This window comes from Brachyistius frenatus, unplaced genomic scaffold (genome assembly GCF_029030835.1).
Source record: "Brachyistius frenatus isolate BFR_SWC_R1_liver_20210118 unplaced genomic scaffold, ASM2903083v1 Contig_17, whole genome shotgun sequence".
Taxonomy (NCBI): Eukaryota; Metazoa; Chordata; class Actinopteri; family Embiotocidae; genus Brachyistius; species Brachyistius frenatus.
This window is the reverse complement of record NW_027210616.1, coordinates 948034-965091: the sequence shown is the minus strand read 5'-3', so window position 1 is coordinate 965091 and position 17058 is coordinate 948034. Positions and strand designations below refer to the sequence as shown.

The following is a 17058-nucleotide window of genomic DNA, read 5'->3' as shown; positions in this document are numbered from 1 at the left end:
GAAGGCAAATACACTGAACACTGGAGAAAAATCTGCAGTGCAAAAGGGTAAAGAAAGGGAGAGGATGCAGCAGAGAGAGCGGACCAGACAAGCAGGAGGGAAGGAGAAAGGCCAAGTATCAGACAGAGCATTCATTATCACCTGACTGACCTGCATATTGCGCTGTGTGAGAGTAATGGGAAAGGACACACTCATCGGCCAAAGCCCAGCAAGAAAGGCTCTTTTCATTCCGCCTCTCTTTCCTTTCTCTTAAGCAATCTGTCGGTTTCTTACCCGGGTCAATTTCTATTTTCACACAATGTACTGTAGGATCCTATTGTTTCCCAAAATACAACAATAGCTAACTGAAACATACTGATACCGTGCCTAATGTAATGTAGAATAAACTGCCTGATTATGTAAAAGATAACTGTCTGTTTAAGTACTATTCTTTTGTTCTGTGTTGAGCACTTGTGTTAATTACAGGCCTTGGCAGAAAAAAAGGCAATACTCTGAGACAGAATAAAACCCTATAGATACGATAGCAAGACTTAAGAGTGGGTGTGGGCCTGCTCGTGGCTCAGTGGGGCTGCACACAGTAGTGTTTCAAAGTGAATGCTAACGTGTGACCTTGCTCTTACAGGTGCAATCTTTACCATGTTTAGCGTTGTAGTGTGTTCGCAGGTTAGCATTGACTAATAGCACAGAGCACAAAGCACAGATTTGGTTTGACATGTGTTTGGTCGAAAACCAAAAGTACTGAACAAATAGAATTCACTCCCTCCAGGATTTCTGCGATGTTTGGGATGCAATTAATTTTTTTTCCATTAAAATTTTACTTTTTCTTCAGTGGGACATTGATGTCTGTATCAAATTTCATAGCAATCCATACAATTGCTGTCAAGACAAAAAGGGAGAAAAAGGAAATGTCAGGGACTTAGCAAGGTCAGAAGTATTCATTATCTGGGAAGCTTGAATGTACAATATTTCATGGTTGTTTTACTTACAAAAGGGAAAAAGTGTCAGATGCAAAGCACCTAGCAGAGTTCTGCAGTAATGCAGGAGGGAAGTAAATACACTCAGTGGCTGGATACACAGCCAAATGAGGGATTTCGTTTTTTTCATGTAATAATTATATTACTTGTCATTGTTGAGCTTGAAACAAACATCTGTAACGGTCCATACTAGTTTCAGTAAATAAGACTTTCCACTCTGGTTTCCAAACTCAGAATAATGGTTTCTGTAAATGAATTGGCTTCAAAAGTTGTTGAAATGGAATTTTCAGTTTTTCCATTCTTTTTGAGTAAATACATATTTTCTGGGGAGAAACAATCTCGAGCTGTATACCGGAGATATTGTTTCTTTGGAACTCGTACAGAATTGTGAAATCGGAAGCCAACAACAAGGTTACGTGTTTTAAAACAATTCACACTGGCGCTAACAAGATCCACTGTGCCAGAATCTCAGTTAACGTCCTCATTTCTCAGGTGCGGCTCCCTGTTGTCAGTGTGTTGTGCTTGTTCTTCTGACTGCATATTGACAAAATCTCAAGCTAGACATCCACATACTGAAGTCAGTAACTTTTGATAAAAAAAATTCCTTTCAATGACAGGTTGTTTTATTGACATATCTTTAGGTTCACAAATAAAATGAGCCTTCCCAACAGTTTTTGTGACCGTGTGTGTGTGTGTGTGTGTGTGTGTGTGTGTGTGTGTGTGTGTGTGTGTGTGTGTGTGTGTGTGTGTGTGTGTGTGTGTGTGTGTGTGTGTGTGTGTGTGTGTGTGTGTGTGTCTCACTCCTCTGTGTGCCTGTATGAATCATACATGGTTGAATGAGATTCACATTTTGAATCAGAAGCCGTGACACTAATAACCGAGATGACGCAATAGATTTTGATTTTTGCACAAAAAGAAACCAAAGTGAACATGGGGGTAAAAAAAAGAAAAAGATTAAACGAAAACCTTTGAAATCCAGAAAGCGCGAGGCAAGTTCTGAGGTTAAGGCAAGTAAAAAGAGTCAGATCCTCAGTGATAGATATAAAATAAGACCTTTAGAAGGTAACCGTTTTTTTGCAAGTGAAGCAAAGAATTGATCAACAAATGATCTGTCCGATGTGAAAATTCTGCATTTATTAAAACAACCGCCTCTGGATCTCTGGAACACAACTCGGTTAAAACATTCCTGTGTAGAGTAGACCACACGCTAGCAGTTAACATGCACTCAGGCCTCTTACCTGTGACTCCACATGATCTGTAGTCTTTGTACATCCTACAGATGCAGCATCGTCAGGTGTGATCTCAGCTTCTCTGGGCTTGTAGCAAATCTGTTTTGGGAAACAAAACCAAGGAAAACAAAAGTCAGATCAGCCGCTGTGTCTTCTGTTCACGAAAATACCACAAAAGAGTCTCTTACACCAAAACTCTGCAATCAGACTTAGTGATTCTGTAGTCGTTCAAGGACGAGGACAGAAAGGCGCTTTTAAGAAGGGGCTAAAATAAAGGGGCTTTGTCCTGAATAGAGACAAAAGACGAGCAGTGAAGACTGTAATTCATCTGCTTCTCCAAAAGGCACGACCTCCCTGCTTTGTGGAGCAGAAGCTCATCCGAGTCAGAGAGAGCTCTGAGGCATGGGAGGGTCCCATTGACTGCACTATTAACACGCAAACTGGGGGGTGGGGGGGGTCCAGCTTAGAGGAGATACAAAACGCTGCCAGAAGGATGCACGGAGAATTCTGTAATGCATTTCATTGCACCAAGAGAGACCCCGAGGGTGCCGTGATGACCACAGTAATTGGCTTTTTCCAGCTATGATAATCTGCATCAGTCATGCCACGCCAACAGACTCTCAGGCCACTGAGAAGGTCACAGCGATCCCCAAACCTCGCTCCACACTGCTGACAGCAGCGTCTGAATTCTTATAAGGTGAACGCACGAGAAAAGACATCTATCCTGCACTCCTGGGATTTTACCTTTAGTTCAAGGACAGGACTAGTTGGACAGTTTAGTCTTCTTTTCAATGTACACTTGAGAGTCATTTTATTTTAGACTGTAATTTAATTGTAACAACAAAATTGGGAAAGAGAGTGACAATTTTCAAACATTTCACAAAAATAAAAACATTCATACATTAATTATAAGATTATGAGATAATGAAAATAACTATTATTTTCCAGCAAATAGAATGAAAATGACATATTCTTTTAAACACATTATCCATAAAGTAAAAGTCATGGACCATGATATTTTATGTCACAGCCTTGGCAGGATTAGAGAGCATCACTCCTGTTATTTTCTACCTTACATGTCGGGCAGTGACAAGACTCCTATCGCTGACGTGTAGCTCCATTTATGCTGACAACTACTGTAAATGTCGAGCACAATAAGATCTTTGCACAGACCAAAGCATCCTCGTAGCATCTTAGCGAGCAACTATGCATGTACCTCTCTGCAGATTGCCCTTTTAAAACCTACACAATACACTGTGTGTATTATTATTCCAGAAGTGCAGTTTTAAAGAATGCCCATTTATTTGCCAGCATAGCCATCCTTCACTTCAATTACTTGAATGAGCCTTACGTCTATGGAATCTGTTTATTTGTTCATGACGTGCTTTATCTGAAACCCAACAGTGCAGTGTGTGTAGGCACGCGATGGAGCAGTGCCCTGCCTAAATATCATGTTTTCATGAATGCTGTAGACTTCTTCTCGTCCCACTACTTGCGGGAAGTATCTTCCAGAAACTTGGGAGTAGTTTTTGAAGTCTATTTTGAGTCCGTCTGCCACTCAAAAAGGTCCAACCACTTCACTGTGGATAATAGTAGCGCATATCATTAATACCCCCTGACTCTGCTGGCCCCCCGAGTCCAAGAAGGATCCAGCTGCAGGCCCGCACATCTGGTCCATCAAGAGTAATTCTCATCTCATCTGTCCATGACACATTCAAAAACAATCTATCTTTAGGAATTTCTTGGCCCCTTCTTGCCGTGTTAAACTTGTTTTGCAGTTCTGGAAAATGATGGCACGCTGGGATAAAGGTGCTGAATTTGTATTCTGTGATGAAACCAAGTTCATTAATCAAGTGTCCTGATGAACTCCGCTAACCTCCTATGACCTCCTCGTTAGATTCACTGGAGACAATCTGATAACATTAGACCAACCCCAGGAGCATGGGATACAATAAAATGATGTGTATGAATGAATGTACAATTGTTTCCTTTTTCCACATGGTTCCGATCAAGAGAACAATGTAGAATGCACTAAAAAATACTTGGGGATTGACGAAAAGAGAAATATAATTAAAACAATGCATTGAGTACTAAAGCCTGAAGATGTATTTTTTTCTTTTTAAGAAAATTATTACAATAAAAAGACCCCCTTTATAACACAATCATCCGAGTTTGCCAAATAACAGCTCATTAGGAAATGAAAAGTATACTGTGCTCTGACACTGACAGACATTCAGCTCTCCTGGGGGTGTAATGAGGATGAGAGCCAGTAAAACTGCTCAAATTCACCACAGTAATGGCAACTACAAAGCAAAAATCAAGGCCAACAAGAGAATGCACACACTTCCACTGTGAGGGTAGAGGAAGAGACTGCTTAGTCGCCATCAGGATGGCATTAGCCTAAACTTCAGAAGAATAATGACAGCTATTCTAATTTGGGGAAATAGGACTTTTCCTAATGGGGGAAGTATGAAAATGAGTTTGTGGGAACAACAACAAATGGCGTTCATCTCTCTTAAGGCTCACCCAAGCCCCCGGGAAAACAGTCTTCCAGACAGGGCTTTATGCAGCCCATGAGCATTATCAAAATGAAAACGTAGATTTTCTTTGTAGCAGAAATGCAACTTGAATTTTTTTTGTACAAATAAGGAAGAAGGTAAGGGGCAGCTAGTACACCAAAAGTGGCTGATTGTTTGGTCTAATTTCTTAGCAGTCAAGAAAACATCTCATGGGGACTGGAAGCACAATTATTATTGACTGGCTGTTCATGTTTAACTTGTAGATTCACACAGCAGCAACAATTTCAGTTCAAAGTTTCAAAGTGCCACAAGATGTGATCATTTTTGTGCATCTCTTCCTACATATATTGTGCGTTCAGTCTGCGTGACTTTCTATGTATTATCAATGTATTTTTTACACACAGCTGATTGCATTCATCTTCTTGACGCACAAGGCCAGACACCGGTGTCTTGGAGAGATTAGAGGTTCCCCCTCAGTGAGAAGAGGATTATCAGAGTCAACTGGCCCCTATAGTGATGTAGAAGGTAGATACCCCATAATAACCCTGATAGGTCCATTCATCTTTCGTCTCCCCAGCAGGGAAACTGCAGCCTGGGAAGGCTCAAACCAAATCGCCCTCTGAAACAATTTGCAGCCTTTGATTAATCATACCAACTTCACATGAACCGATCGGTACTTCACAAGTAGATCTCGTGTACCTTTTCTTTCCTGGAGGTGCCCCTCATGCTGCATGCTTATCTGTGTGATGAAGTACCTCATTTCTTAAACAGGGGGCAACAAAAAGAAGGCTTGTATGGTTTTGCACAACCGAACTACGAGATCTACTATGTTTACACTAACACAGACGGAAAAATTATCCATCTATTTGCTTGTGTTGCAGAAAATCAATTCTTCTTACCTTTCCCTGTGTATGCCTCATTTGGAAAAGCATCAATCATTCAAACAGTAGACAGCTGTTCTTGTATTTGTAGTCAGACTACCTACTGCTCCTTGTGCTTGGAATTCTTTTTTTTTTCTTTTTTTTTTTAACCTACAATGAATTCGGCACACATTCAAGAGGTAAAGTAATGAGACAACCATTTAACACCATGTGTGCAGGGCGACCCGATGGTGCCAAACAGCTTGCCTAAAATGCTCTAAAGGAGCCGAGTCCCCATGCTGACTCTTGGCCCTGCGGACTTTTGCTGCATGCCATTCCTCTGCTACCAAATTGTACAGCACATACAAAACACTCTCTAATGGCCTTTTCATTTATTCCTGGTGTCTATCATTATCTAGGTTTTAAAGGACTGCCAAACACAGCAATGTAAGCTGGTCTGTGCACTTGTATGTACAAGGAGCGATCAAAGAGTTCAGTGACTGCTACTGTTGCACACCAAGAAACTACAGCAGAGATCCAAAAGGAGCCAAATGGGTTGACAATTGTGTCGTTTTAGGCGAGAAAGTTATTAATCATGGGCCATCATGCTACAGTTTAGATTGTTTGGACAAATGTTTTTTTCCCTCAGATGCATCAGAACCTCACAGCAGAACTTAGTTTTTAAAGTCTGACCCTGGAGGATGAATTCAGCATGTCAAACTCAAGAAATGGTGAAAAGAAAAACAAACACCAGGTTAGCGTTTCTGAACTGATGGGCCTTATTCGGTCTTGGACAGCGACGTTTGACACCAAATTCGACGTGCGCTGTCCATAGTGAAATTGCAAATTCGCACATGCCACTTGTCCCAAAAACATGTGTAAAACAGGTGCTGATGTTGTTCAAGCGACAGGAAAGGGATTAAGGCGACGACCAACCAACACGGACGGCGGACTGGGTGAGAGACCTGCCGCAATCCGGAGACAAAGAAGCACACGCTGCAGATTTCCTGATTGGCAGATAGCCCATACGAAGGTTGGGCTGGATGTGGAGGGTCCCACGGTTCAATCTGCATATTCAAACACGATCTGACTGACACAATTCTGAGTCTTAAATTCATGTTCATCTTTTTAATAACTGCTGCAGTGAAACGCAAGATTCAGAAAGGATGAGAGGAATATACAACATATGTAAAGACAGTCAACAATAGATTATCGGTGAGTATTGTGGTTTATACAGTTGGTTTGATGTATACTGTACAATAGGGGAACCGTTGCAGTTGTCAGATGCGACGCGTCGCCTCCGTGACTAAAAACGCTTCACTGTATAGAAGCATTGTCATGTTTGTAGTGACGCAAACATTCCTGTCATCCTTCCTACAATCACAATTTAAAACGCACTCTAAAAATCAATCTAATTCATGTTATTAATGACAAAACTAACCAGTGTATAGTCTATACACTGGAAATACAGCCACAATTGTTCCCACGCCATTACAAACATGCAATCATGTGGTGAAAAATGGGTGCGTTAATAAGCCCCTGCTGACATGCTGAAGAGATGACAAGTCTGTCAAACCTTTCTACACACGGGAAAACAACATGTTGGGAGAGATGGCACCATTGTGCTACAATATGTGAGGCCACGATGAAAAAAAACAGTTAAACATGGAATTTGAAAACAGACAAACAAGAAACAGTAAAGCTGCCATCTGTCCCTCCTGGCTGCATTTATTGAAGATATGGCCACAGATTTCTTTTTGTCATAAACATTTTTATGGGGGAGGGCAGAAAAAGGACAGACGGAGCAAAGCAGACGTATCCACTGTTCTCCCCCCCCCCATATGATGATCAAAGAGGGAGGACTGGTTAGAAGTGTGTGTGTGTGTGGGGGGGGGGGGGGGCACCTTCCATCGTTTAGAAATGGCACACGCTGAAAACTCTTGATGTTGAGTTGGGAAACAATTTTCCACAATGTTAACAGACATAGCCAGAGGATCAACACAGTAGTATTTTTCCATCACCCTGAGACAAGATACAAGCCCATAATTGTGAGGAAAACACCTCAAATAACGAATTACACTGCATTTTGCTTGGTTTATGGAAAAGTTTACATAAGGCTTTGGGGTACTAGAAGTTTTAAAAGTTGCAGACTGGAGAGTGAACGTAGTTCTATGTGAATATAAGAGGATTAAGTCAGTCTGAGGAACTCGTGGGCTTCAAAACAGCGAAAGAATATAAGTTTACCAGAGTCCAAGATGATTTCATCAAACATTATTGGATTTCCTGCAATGGAAGACAAGATAAATCAGTTAATTCTTTACATCTGATAAGCTGAAACCATCAAATGCTTTGTCAATTTTTTTCAATTAAAAATGAAATAACAAATATTATTTGGCTATTAATATAGTCAGACATTAACTAACTGACTAATTGATGCAGCTTTAAATTCCTATTTTTAGTACACCAGCACTGCACTATTGTGAACAAAACCACTCAACATGTAATAAAAATCCAAGCAATAAAGAAACTAATGAACCTGGCCAAGAAGCCTCTCATAATGTGTCTCTGAGCCACAAAACTCTGCTAACTGACAGCTGTGGTGGTGGTTGTGGGAAACAACCTCACTGACTGAACTCTTTCACTAAAGGCAGTCTTGGGAGAAGCTTTCGCTGCGTAATTTACGAGTGCACGGGCCGGGAGCCAGTGAGGGTTGTTCTACATCCGTGGACGCGTGCTGTTTTCGCATTCATGGCCAATGAGAAGGTTGGGGAAATCATTTTCTCCCACAGGCTCACAAACACGGTGAGCTCCAGCCCAGGATATCATGTGTTAGTGCCAAAAAAGAAAAAGGACCGGATTTTATCAAAAAGTGGAACAATAAACCGGATTTGATGTCAGCTGGAGAGTCAGAGACAACTGTTTGAGGTGGCTCAATCATTATTGTGCAGATTTGTTTTCCTTTGAGACCAAAATCGAAAAGAAATTCTCAAGTGTGTGCCATTAGTTTATTATGGTAATTAAACAAAGTATGACAAAGAGGGATTTTAATGAGAATATCAAGAGTAAATGACTGAACACTCGAGATGGCAATACATTTTTTTTTTAAAAAGAACAATGCAGTGTTGATTTAAAAGGGTCTTAGTAATTATCTTCAGTCTCCATTCTATTAAAGCAACAATTTTCATACCTTTAAAAAGCCATCGAATTGTGGGCTTCAAATGGATATTAAATCACTAAAAGTTTGATGATGGCATATGCAACTTGTGTAGAGGCTATTACTGGAAAAGAGCAGAGGTGTCGAGTCAACCAACCGCTGTTAAATACAGCTCTTGCATGTGAAAGGCTAGATGGGGCTCAGCTCTCCTTGTCACAAGCACTTATGTCAGGGAAGAAAGGTAGGAGGCAGGCTGAGGCATGTGTATTGAGGGGAACCGATGAGACAAGGCTACAATAGAGACATATCCCGGTCTGTGCCTCGGATGTCTCCGTAACCTCTACGTTAGAAGGACTCAAATATTAAACTCATATCAAGTAAGAAAATACTCAGGAAGAAATGATGGCATCTGAAAGGGCTCAAATTCTGAACAGCAGACCATATCTCCCCCCCCCCAACAACAGGAAATTGGGTTGTTCAAGGATCTTTCAAACTGGCAAAACTTTTGACGAATTCATCTGATAAACTCAAAATTCCTTGTAGCGAGGATGCCAATGACTGAAATGGTTTTAGGCGACCAGAAGAGACTCATCGACCTGAGGAGGGTGTTGTCTTGTATTACAACACTGCGTAAGTGGGATGCCGTGATTCAACAACCAGAGGCAGTCAAATTCATTCTGTACTTAAAATCTGAATTTTTTTTTTTTTTTTATTTACCATTCTGTTAGCTCTGTCACACTTTGCCTAATTAACATTAAAGTAATATTACGAGATAAATATAAGAATAATTGTCTGTGTCCTAAATTACTTGTCATGCAAAAGCGAAAGCTGCCTCGCATGCAACGGAGTCTGTTTCTGCCTGCGCCAGCAAATGGACTGGATGCACACTGTTCCAAATCTTTTCACTGCTCTGCATAAAAGATAAAAGAGAGAAATAAAGAGATGAAAGAACATTTAACAGCCTGTGTTGATTGGTTCTTTAAGTGCATGCATTTTATGCTGCAAGCATCCACAGCTACAAAGAATCCAAATTTGGCTGCCACTTGTCATAATAATGAAATAATAGTACTCCTTCTCCTAGTATTTGTTATAAAAAAAAAAGGGCATCTTCACTCAGTGTTTCCTCCAGGCCCTGACCAAACCACAGCCTTCAACTAAAAAAAGGACATAAGGTTCTTCTGCTCATCAATGCAGGTGCCTCTCCGAACAGCTAATTACTTTGTCTCAACACTGAAGCTGTCCATGATAAGAGGTATAAGCTCCTCAGGAGTAAAGAGAAACGGTGCGGCATACTAGCAAATTAGGCCTCAAGATTGTTAGGATCAAAGAAATCAATTATTTTTTGGTCATTTATTAGTTTATTTATTCAAACAATTAATTGTTTGCATGTATTGAAGTATTTTTGCGAGACTTATAGGTACTGAATTTCACAATTTTGCAGTGTTATTATTTGCAGCCATGAGAAGATATTTTTTTTAGGTCTGCAGTAACAAAACTATCTCAATCTTTTTTTACACCTCCTTTCTTAAGTTTCTCCATTGAGTTCAACCCAGAACGGGCTGTTTTGTGTTTGCGTCTTTATCAATGCAAAACCGCAGCAGAAAGATTGCTCCACGTTTTCTTCTACATAAAAGGTCGGACATATGCCGTGCTGACGGCGGACCTACGACATGAACCAGAGTTCGTGACGTCACAAACTTGCTGAGGCCAAAATCTATCGTCCAAACAGAACAGTTGCTGAATTTGGGGTGTACACATTTCTCTGTGGACTCAACATTGGCATTTTCCCAGTATTCATGTAGTCTGAAACTGCAGTGCTGGAAAATCAAGCTGTACTTTGAAATAAAGTATAAATTCATAGTTTGACACAGTGAACATAAATTCCCTCATATTACCCAGCTCCATTATCGTGGCCTATTAGGATACCTAAGGTCATTGAGCAGTGTCTCTGTAACCCTAACCAGTGAGATCAGCCTGCTGAAACAGAGGTTAGCTGGGAGGCTGATACACTGAGACGTAATCCTTCCAGACTGACGCAGTGTGTCAAGTTGTCTGCCCTCCTGTCCACATAATGACGAGGTGGAAGGAATTACACGCTTATGAGGTGGAAATGTTTGATTGGTATTCAGTTAAACTTGTTTAAAAATTCTTTCATTGAGTAATTAACAATACTTATAATCAGAGCACAGGTGCCACATGGCCTTACATAGAGATGCGTTTTGGAAGTACGCAGTCTAAAATCAAGTGTTTTTAATCTGTTATTTTGTTATGGTGGAACATTGTAAGACCAATTGAACGAGCTCTTCCTGCGGTACTATCTATCAATTGAACTCCAATCAGACTCCAAGAATTTTGCAGCTCATCATTAAAAGTGAAATATAGCTGCCATATATTCACCCCTACATATTCTACAGCAAGATGTCCCATCTTATTTATTCCAGTCTTGACTATTAATGCTCAAAAGGCAGTTATTTCTTGTGAGCCGTTTGGTTGTCCAAAAATAAGTACCCGGTTTACTCATTCACTACGCACTACTACTACATAGACTAAATTACTCAGCAGTAAATTGAGACTTCGGACACTTTTGCATTGTGTAATTGAGAGTATGTGCAAGGACACTAAATTGTGTATTCCTTTGTGAAGGTTTTCAGGGCACTTTATAGTAGATACATTTGCACTCTCAGAATTCAAACTCTCAGATTACATTGTATTCCACCCATTCTTCTTCCCAGTCAAAATCTGGGAGCAAAGCAACCTGACCTCGGACAGCTTAGTCAGAGATTTGGTTGTATTGTATTAGTAGCAGCTAATGTGGCCTCAAGCGGAGAAGTGAAGCGGGCAACAGAAGTCTGGTAAGCTCATGTCTTTCTGACTGCACACCCAGAGACTTCTCTATCTCCAAACTCAAAGCCTTCAGACCCGACCTGCACTGCCTAAATTGACATGGCTTGGCAATGAATCAGAGTTCACGCAGCTCCCTCTGAAGCCAAAGAAGGTTCTGTAAAAGGTTTTCAGAAATACAGTAGTGTTGCTGCAAACAGGGTTGATGACACGACAACTGAAGCCGAAGCCTCAGACACTGTTTCTCAGTGGACATTCAGAATAATGTGTTCAATTCTAATATACGATCAGATTTGCAAACAATCTGACAAAAAAAAAAACACGCCACATGAGTCTACACTGTTGTGATTGGTTCGTGAACATCATGCAATGCACCATGGGAACAATCAAATCTGCGAGTACAGCTGTAACGCCAAATTAAAATAGGTACGCTCGAGGCGTGTGCCGACTGGCAATCAGCTCGAAGATGAATGACTGCTGATATTAAGGAACAATCCATTCTTCAATAGCACAAGTTCCTTTGCTCCTTAATTTAAAGCAGTGTGTGGTCCCTTTTCCACCTGCCAATCTGCCAAAACCCAATCTCGTCATTTTCCCTATCCCTATCCCTGCTGCTGCTGTTGCTGCTCAATTATAGCCTGTGAGTACATGTTTTTCCACCGGGTCCATGAGGTCGGCTCTTTTCTCCCGCTCCGTTATTTACGTGCCAGGTCTATATCTGCCAAACTAGATCCCCTCTCAAACTAAAGCCTGAAATTCAGTTCTGAATGTATACATAGTCAATTTGATCTAGTCACCTCTGGCTGCACTGGCTGTGTTGTACCATTACAGACTAAACAGAAATTACACAGAACTATCTACTGTCACACCTGACGCTCTCTCGTTTGTGATTTCCAGCATGATGACAGATCAAGCCATTCTCGGCGGTTATCGTGCAGCTTAGAAAATAAAAATCGTTAGATTTCGCCACACGCTTCCAGCTCACAAAGAGAGTAGCTACATTTTCCAACTACCTTTTTCCTCACATTCTGACACATGCTAACGCTCAGAAGGCTGCTCATCTCTGTATGGCCCAATTGACTGATGGATTTCCAAACTCTGCATCAGCCAATGCTATTAAGTGGTCTGCTGGAGCGAAATGACTTTACTGTTCCCAGAGTACAACCTTAGGCTCAGCAGTTCCTGCCTGCTATTTTCTAGGGCCACTAGGACAAAGTTAATTTCTTGCCAGACAAGCACAAACATTTCTGCCTGCACACAATAAATAACAACAACCAAAAAGATGAAATAAGCCAAATGGCTCTCTTTTCGCTTTAAGTAAAGATTTTGGATATACGAGGTGACCCAATAGCTCGTTCTTTTGAATGCTTAAGCACTGACAGAGTAATAGACTAAATTGATCCAAGGCAATGTCTCATTCAATAACTACTTAGAACGGATTACTCATTCACTATTTTAGAGCGAGAACTTAACGTAAGGCTTGTACTATTGACTAAGGTTTAAACCAGTTCCCATTCTTCCACACAAACAGTCTTCAAATCTTGAAGGTTCTGTGGGCCTCTTCTATAAACTCTGATCTTCAGTACTTTCCATAGATTTTCAATTAGATTCAAGTCAGGTGATTGGCTGGGCCATTCCAGCAGCTTTATTTTCTTTCTCTGAAACCAATTGAGAGTTTCCTTGGCTGTGTTTGGGATCATTGTCTTGTTGAAATGTCCACCCTCATTTCATCTTCATCATCCTGGTAGATGGCAGCAGATTTTTTTAATCAAGAATGTCTCGGTACATTTTTCCATTCACCCTTCCTTCAATTATGTGAAGTTTGCCAGTACCGTATGTTGAAAAGCAGCCCCACACCATGATGTTCCCACCTCCAAACTTCACTGTTGGTCTGGTGATTTTAGGGTGATGTGCAGTGCCATTTGTCCTCCAAACATGGTGTGTATTATGGCATCCAAAGAGTTCAATTTTGCTCTCATCTGACCAGACTATATTCTCCCAGTATTTCACAGGCTTGTCCAAATGTTGTGCAGCAAACTTTAAACGAGCCTCAACATGCTTTTTCTTCAGCAATGGAGTCTTGCGTGGTGAGCGTGCATACAGGCCGTGGCGGTCGAGTGCATTACTTATTGTTTTCTTTGAAACAATTGAACCTGCCAATTCCAGGTCTTTCTGAAGCTCTCCACGAGTGGTCCTTGGCTCTTGGACAACTCTTCTGATAATGCTTTTCACTCCTCTGTCAGAAATCTTGCGAGGAGCACCTGGTCGTGGCCAGTTTATGGTGAAATAATGTTCTTTCCACTTCCGGATTATGGCCCCAACAGTGCTCACTGGAACATTCAGAAGTTTAGAAATGCGTCTGTAACCAATGCCATCAGTATGTTTTGCAACAATAAGGTTACAAAGGTCTTGAGAGAGCACTTTGCTTTTAGCCATCATGAGATGTTTATTGTGTGACACCTTGGTAATGAGACACTTTTTTTTATAGGCCATCACTTGGGACTGAACCAGCTGATATTAATTTGCACTGACAAGGGGCCGGATTGCTTTCTAATTACTGACAGATTTCAGCTGTTGTCTTGGCTTTCCATGCCTTTTTGCACCTCCCTTTCTTCATGTGTTCAATACTTTTTCCCTGTGTCATTTCACATTGTTGCACAACTTAATTTCTGAACTTATTTGTTTTGGTTTCTTTGTATGTGTGGATTATTTGGGTTGTTACCAACATCTGGTGAATATTTCATGTCAATAGCACCTTCGGACATATATTTACTGAGAGAAATGGTGACGTGTTCAATAATTATTTTACCCGCTGTATATAACCTACAGGCAGCCACTAAACTTCAAAAAAAAATGTTCTTCTGTGAAAATCTGCAGGTTTTAGTGTATTAAAATGTGGAAAAGCACAAACCTAGAGAAGAAATAACCTGCTCAGCATTGGTCTTGGTCACATCTGAGTTTTAGATAAGAAATCCCCTCTATATTCATGGTGACAGACTAGATGGCCCGGGCAACGTGTGGCACAGTGGGATTCAAGTTGCCTGCCCTGGTTAGCCAAACAAAGAGCTGATTTCCCAGTCCAGAGCTCCGGCTGTGGTCATAACCCCACAAGGACTTGTGAAAGTGCACCGCACATGCAGTGAAAATAATGTAGCCGAGGGATACTGCAAAGAAGGTGCGGGCTTATACAATCCCCTTGAATGTGGCAAAAAAGAACCACTTTCAACATAATCTCGGACGTCCAATCATTCTGCGCTACTGACAGTAAAAAAAAAAAAAGATTAAATTCTTTCAGTTCAGAATCGGCTGCGAACTTTGCAAGAGTTGAAATCCACTGAACACTTCACCTCTGCCATATATATACAGTGCTGTCAGATATGACTCACTGATATCACCAGTACTACCTACAGGTAATGTGTTTCTACACTTCTGCATCATTACTGAATCAGACTATACTGTTCAATGGCTGTATTTATGTTCTTTCATTCACTGTGGCAGGAAGCAAAGATCACAGTGGACAAGGCATTGTTAGATGTGTGTTCCTGAAGAGAAGCAGATGACCGAGTCTTTCTTCAACTTGCTTTATGTCTTTCAACAAGATCTACTGTCTTCAGGAACTTGCAGGAGAAAAACAAATACACAAGCACAGTTCTTATAACTTCCACTGTAAAAACTAAAACACAGCGACTATAACCATTAAAGCAGAACTACAAATGCAGCTCACTAGTCCACTGTTGGAAAACGCTGCATGTTACAACTGCAAGAAAACCCCACATGAAATACACTGATCTTTGGTCATGTGACATATACACAATAATTTGAGTAAAGTACTCGCGCAATTTAGCCATTTACTTAATTGCCATAATTGGCAAGATGGCAAATGATAAGAACAAGCGCTGCTCAGACAGTGCATATGTGGTGATTATGTGTAACACCTTTTTGACACTGGTGCCTGACAGAGCCTACACATGATTGACTACCACGGTACTGTAGGTTGTGTCTATGTATGTTCAGTTTACTAATCCTAGAAAAATACAATCTACCTCAAAACTGACATTTCCCTGTAAATTTGACCAACTTTAATTTTGTGTGCTGAAAACCTTGAGCTTAAACACTTGTAACTTATACTCCAGATAACGGCACAGACCACTAACTCGGAGGCTAAAAGTAAAGCATTTAACTGGAGCAAACTGTCAAGAGTTATTATTCATATATCTTATTTTCTTTCCTCCATTGTAGTGAGTGGGGTCTAGCTGCAGTGCTTCTTTGTCTTATCTGGCTGTGAAGCGCCAAGCTCTGTGCTGCTGTCTCTATTGGCATGGCAGTGGAGGCGAGGCCTGCCATCCCAGATAAACCTCCCTCTGTTCTCCCAGCAGCCTAGCAGGCTTCATGTTTGCTGCAGGTGTCAGAAAAAATGTTCCCATAGCCATTAGACTTTAGCGCTGCTGGTGACATGTTGGCACCTCTGATGGGAAACGACTGAAGATGGGTGGGGGGGGAGTGATGACGACAGCGATGAAGTTAGACCACACAGGGACAAGACAGGATGAAGGGCGGGGAAAAAGTTGGAATGGGATGGCTATCAAATAACATTAGTTACAATGAGAGATAAAAGTGTTATTTTATAGAGCATTTCTCACCAAAGTGCCTTAAAACTCGTATAATAAGACACAGTCCACAGCTCTGAGGGCTCAATCAATGCGATTTTAATGCCAAGCACCATAACGTTGAAAACACAGTGCTGACCTAAAGTCCCATTTTGATGAAACCTACAAAGAGATAGTCGAGCTTGAAAAAAATGCCTGTAATTATTACTGCACACCATGAAAATGGAAAACTGAGGCAGACAGATTCTATTAACCGCAACAAAATGACGGTCGTTGTTGCTGCTGCTCCAAAACTGTCTACAAGGAGAAAGCCTTGTCATGGTCAGGTGGCAAGGCAGTGGATACAAAGAAATATAATTGAATGCTCTCAATGTCTTCCCTTTAACAATTCTACAACAGCACCAAAAACATCAAATGTCGAAACCAGTCTGTTGTGAACCAGTGAACTGTAATTCTCCGTAGTCTGCTGGAAGAGCAGCATTGGAGTCGGTGACACCAACAGACTGGTCGAGAAGGCCGGCTCCATAATTGGCTGCAAACTGGACAGCCTGGAAAAGGTGGTGGAGAGCAGGACGCTGAACAAACTGTTTTCCATATTGGATCACCCTGACCACCCTCTCCACCAACCTACTGCAGGGACAGACTCATCCAGCTCCGCTGTCACAAGGACCGATACAGGAGATCATTCCTGCCCACTGCAATCAGACGGTTCAATAGCTCACCTCTGGCCAAATCCATCCCACATCAATAACAAAGTTGCACTGTTGTTTGTTTAATTCATTGCACTGTTATTTAGTTTAATTTGATATTATTCTATTTTTTTATTTGTATATAATGTGCATTTTTACATTTAATATTTTTTACTACCTCTATT

At 41.1% G+C, this 17058-nt stretch overlaps 1 protein-coding gene across 1 annotated transcript in view; it reads right to left on the bottom strand.

Annotated features, from left to right (window-relative positions):
* enox2 (ecto-NOX disulfide-thiol exchanger 2) overlaps nt 1-17058 on the bottom strand; it is a 170116-nt gene that overhangs the window by 130137 nt on the left and 22921 nt on the right. The window contains exon 3 of the mRNA XM_069694213.1: nt 2213-2302. Coding sequence (XP_069550314.1) covers nt 2213-2246 — 34 coding nt within the window. The 5' untranslated portion in view covers nt 2247-2302. The remainder of the gene's footprint in view (nt 1-2212; nt 2303-17058) is intronic.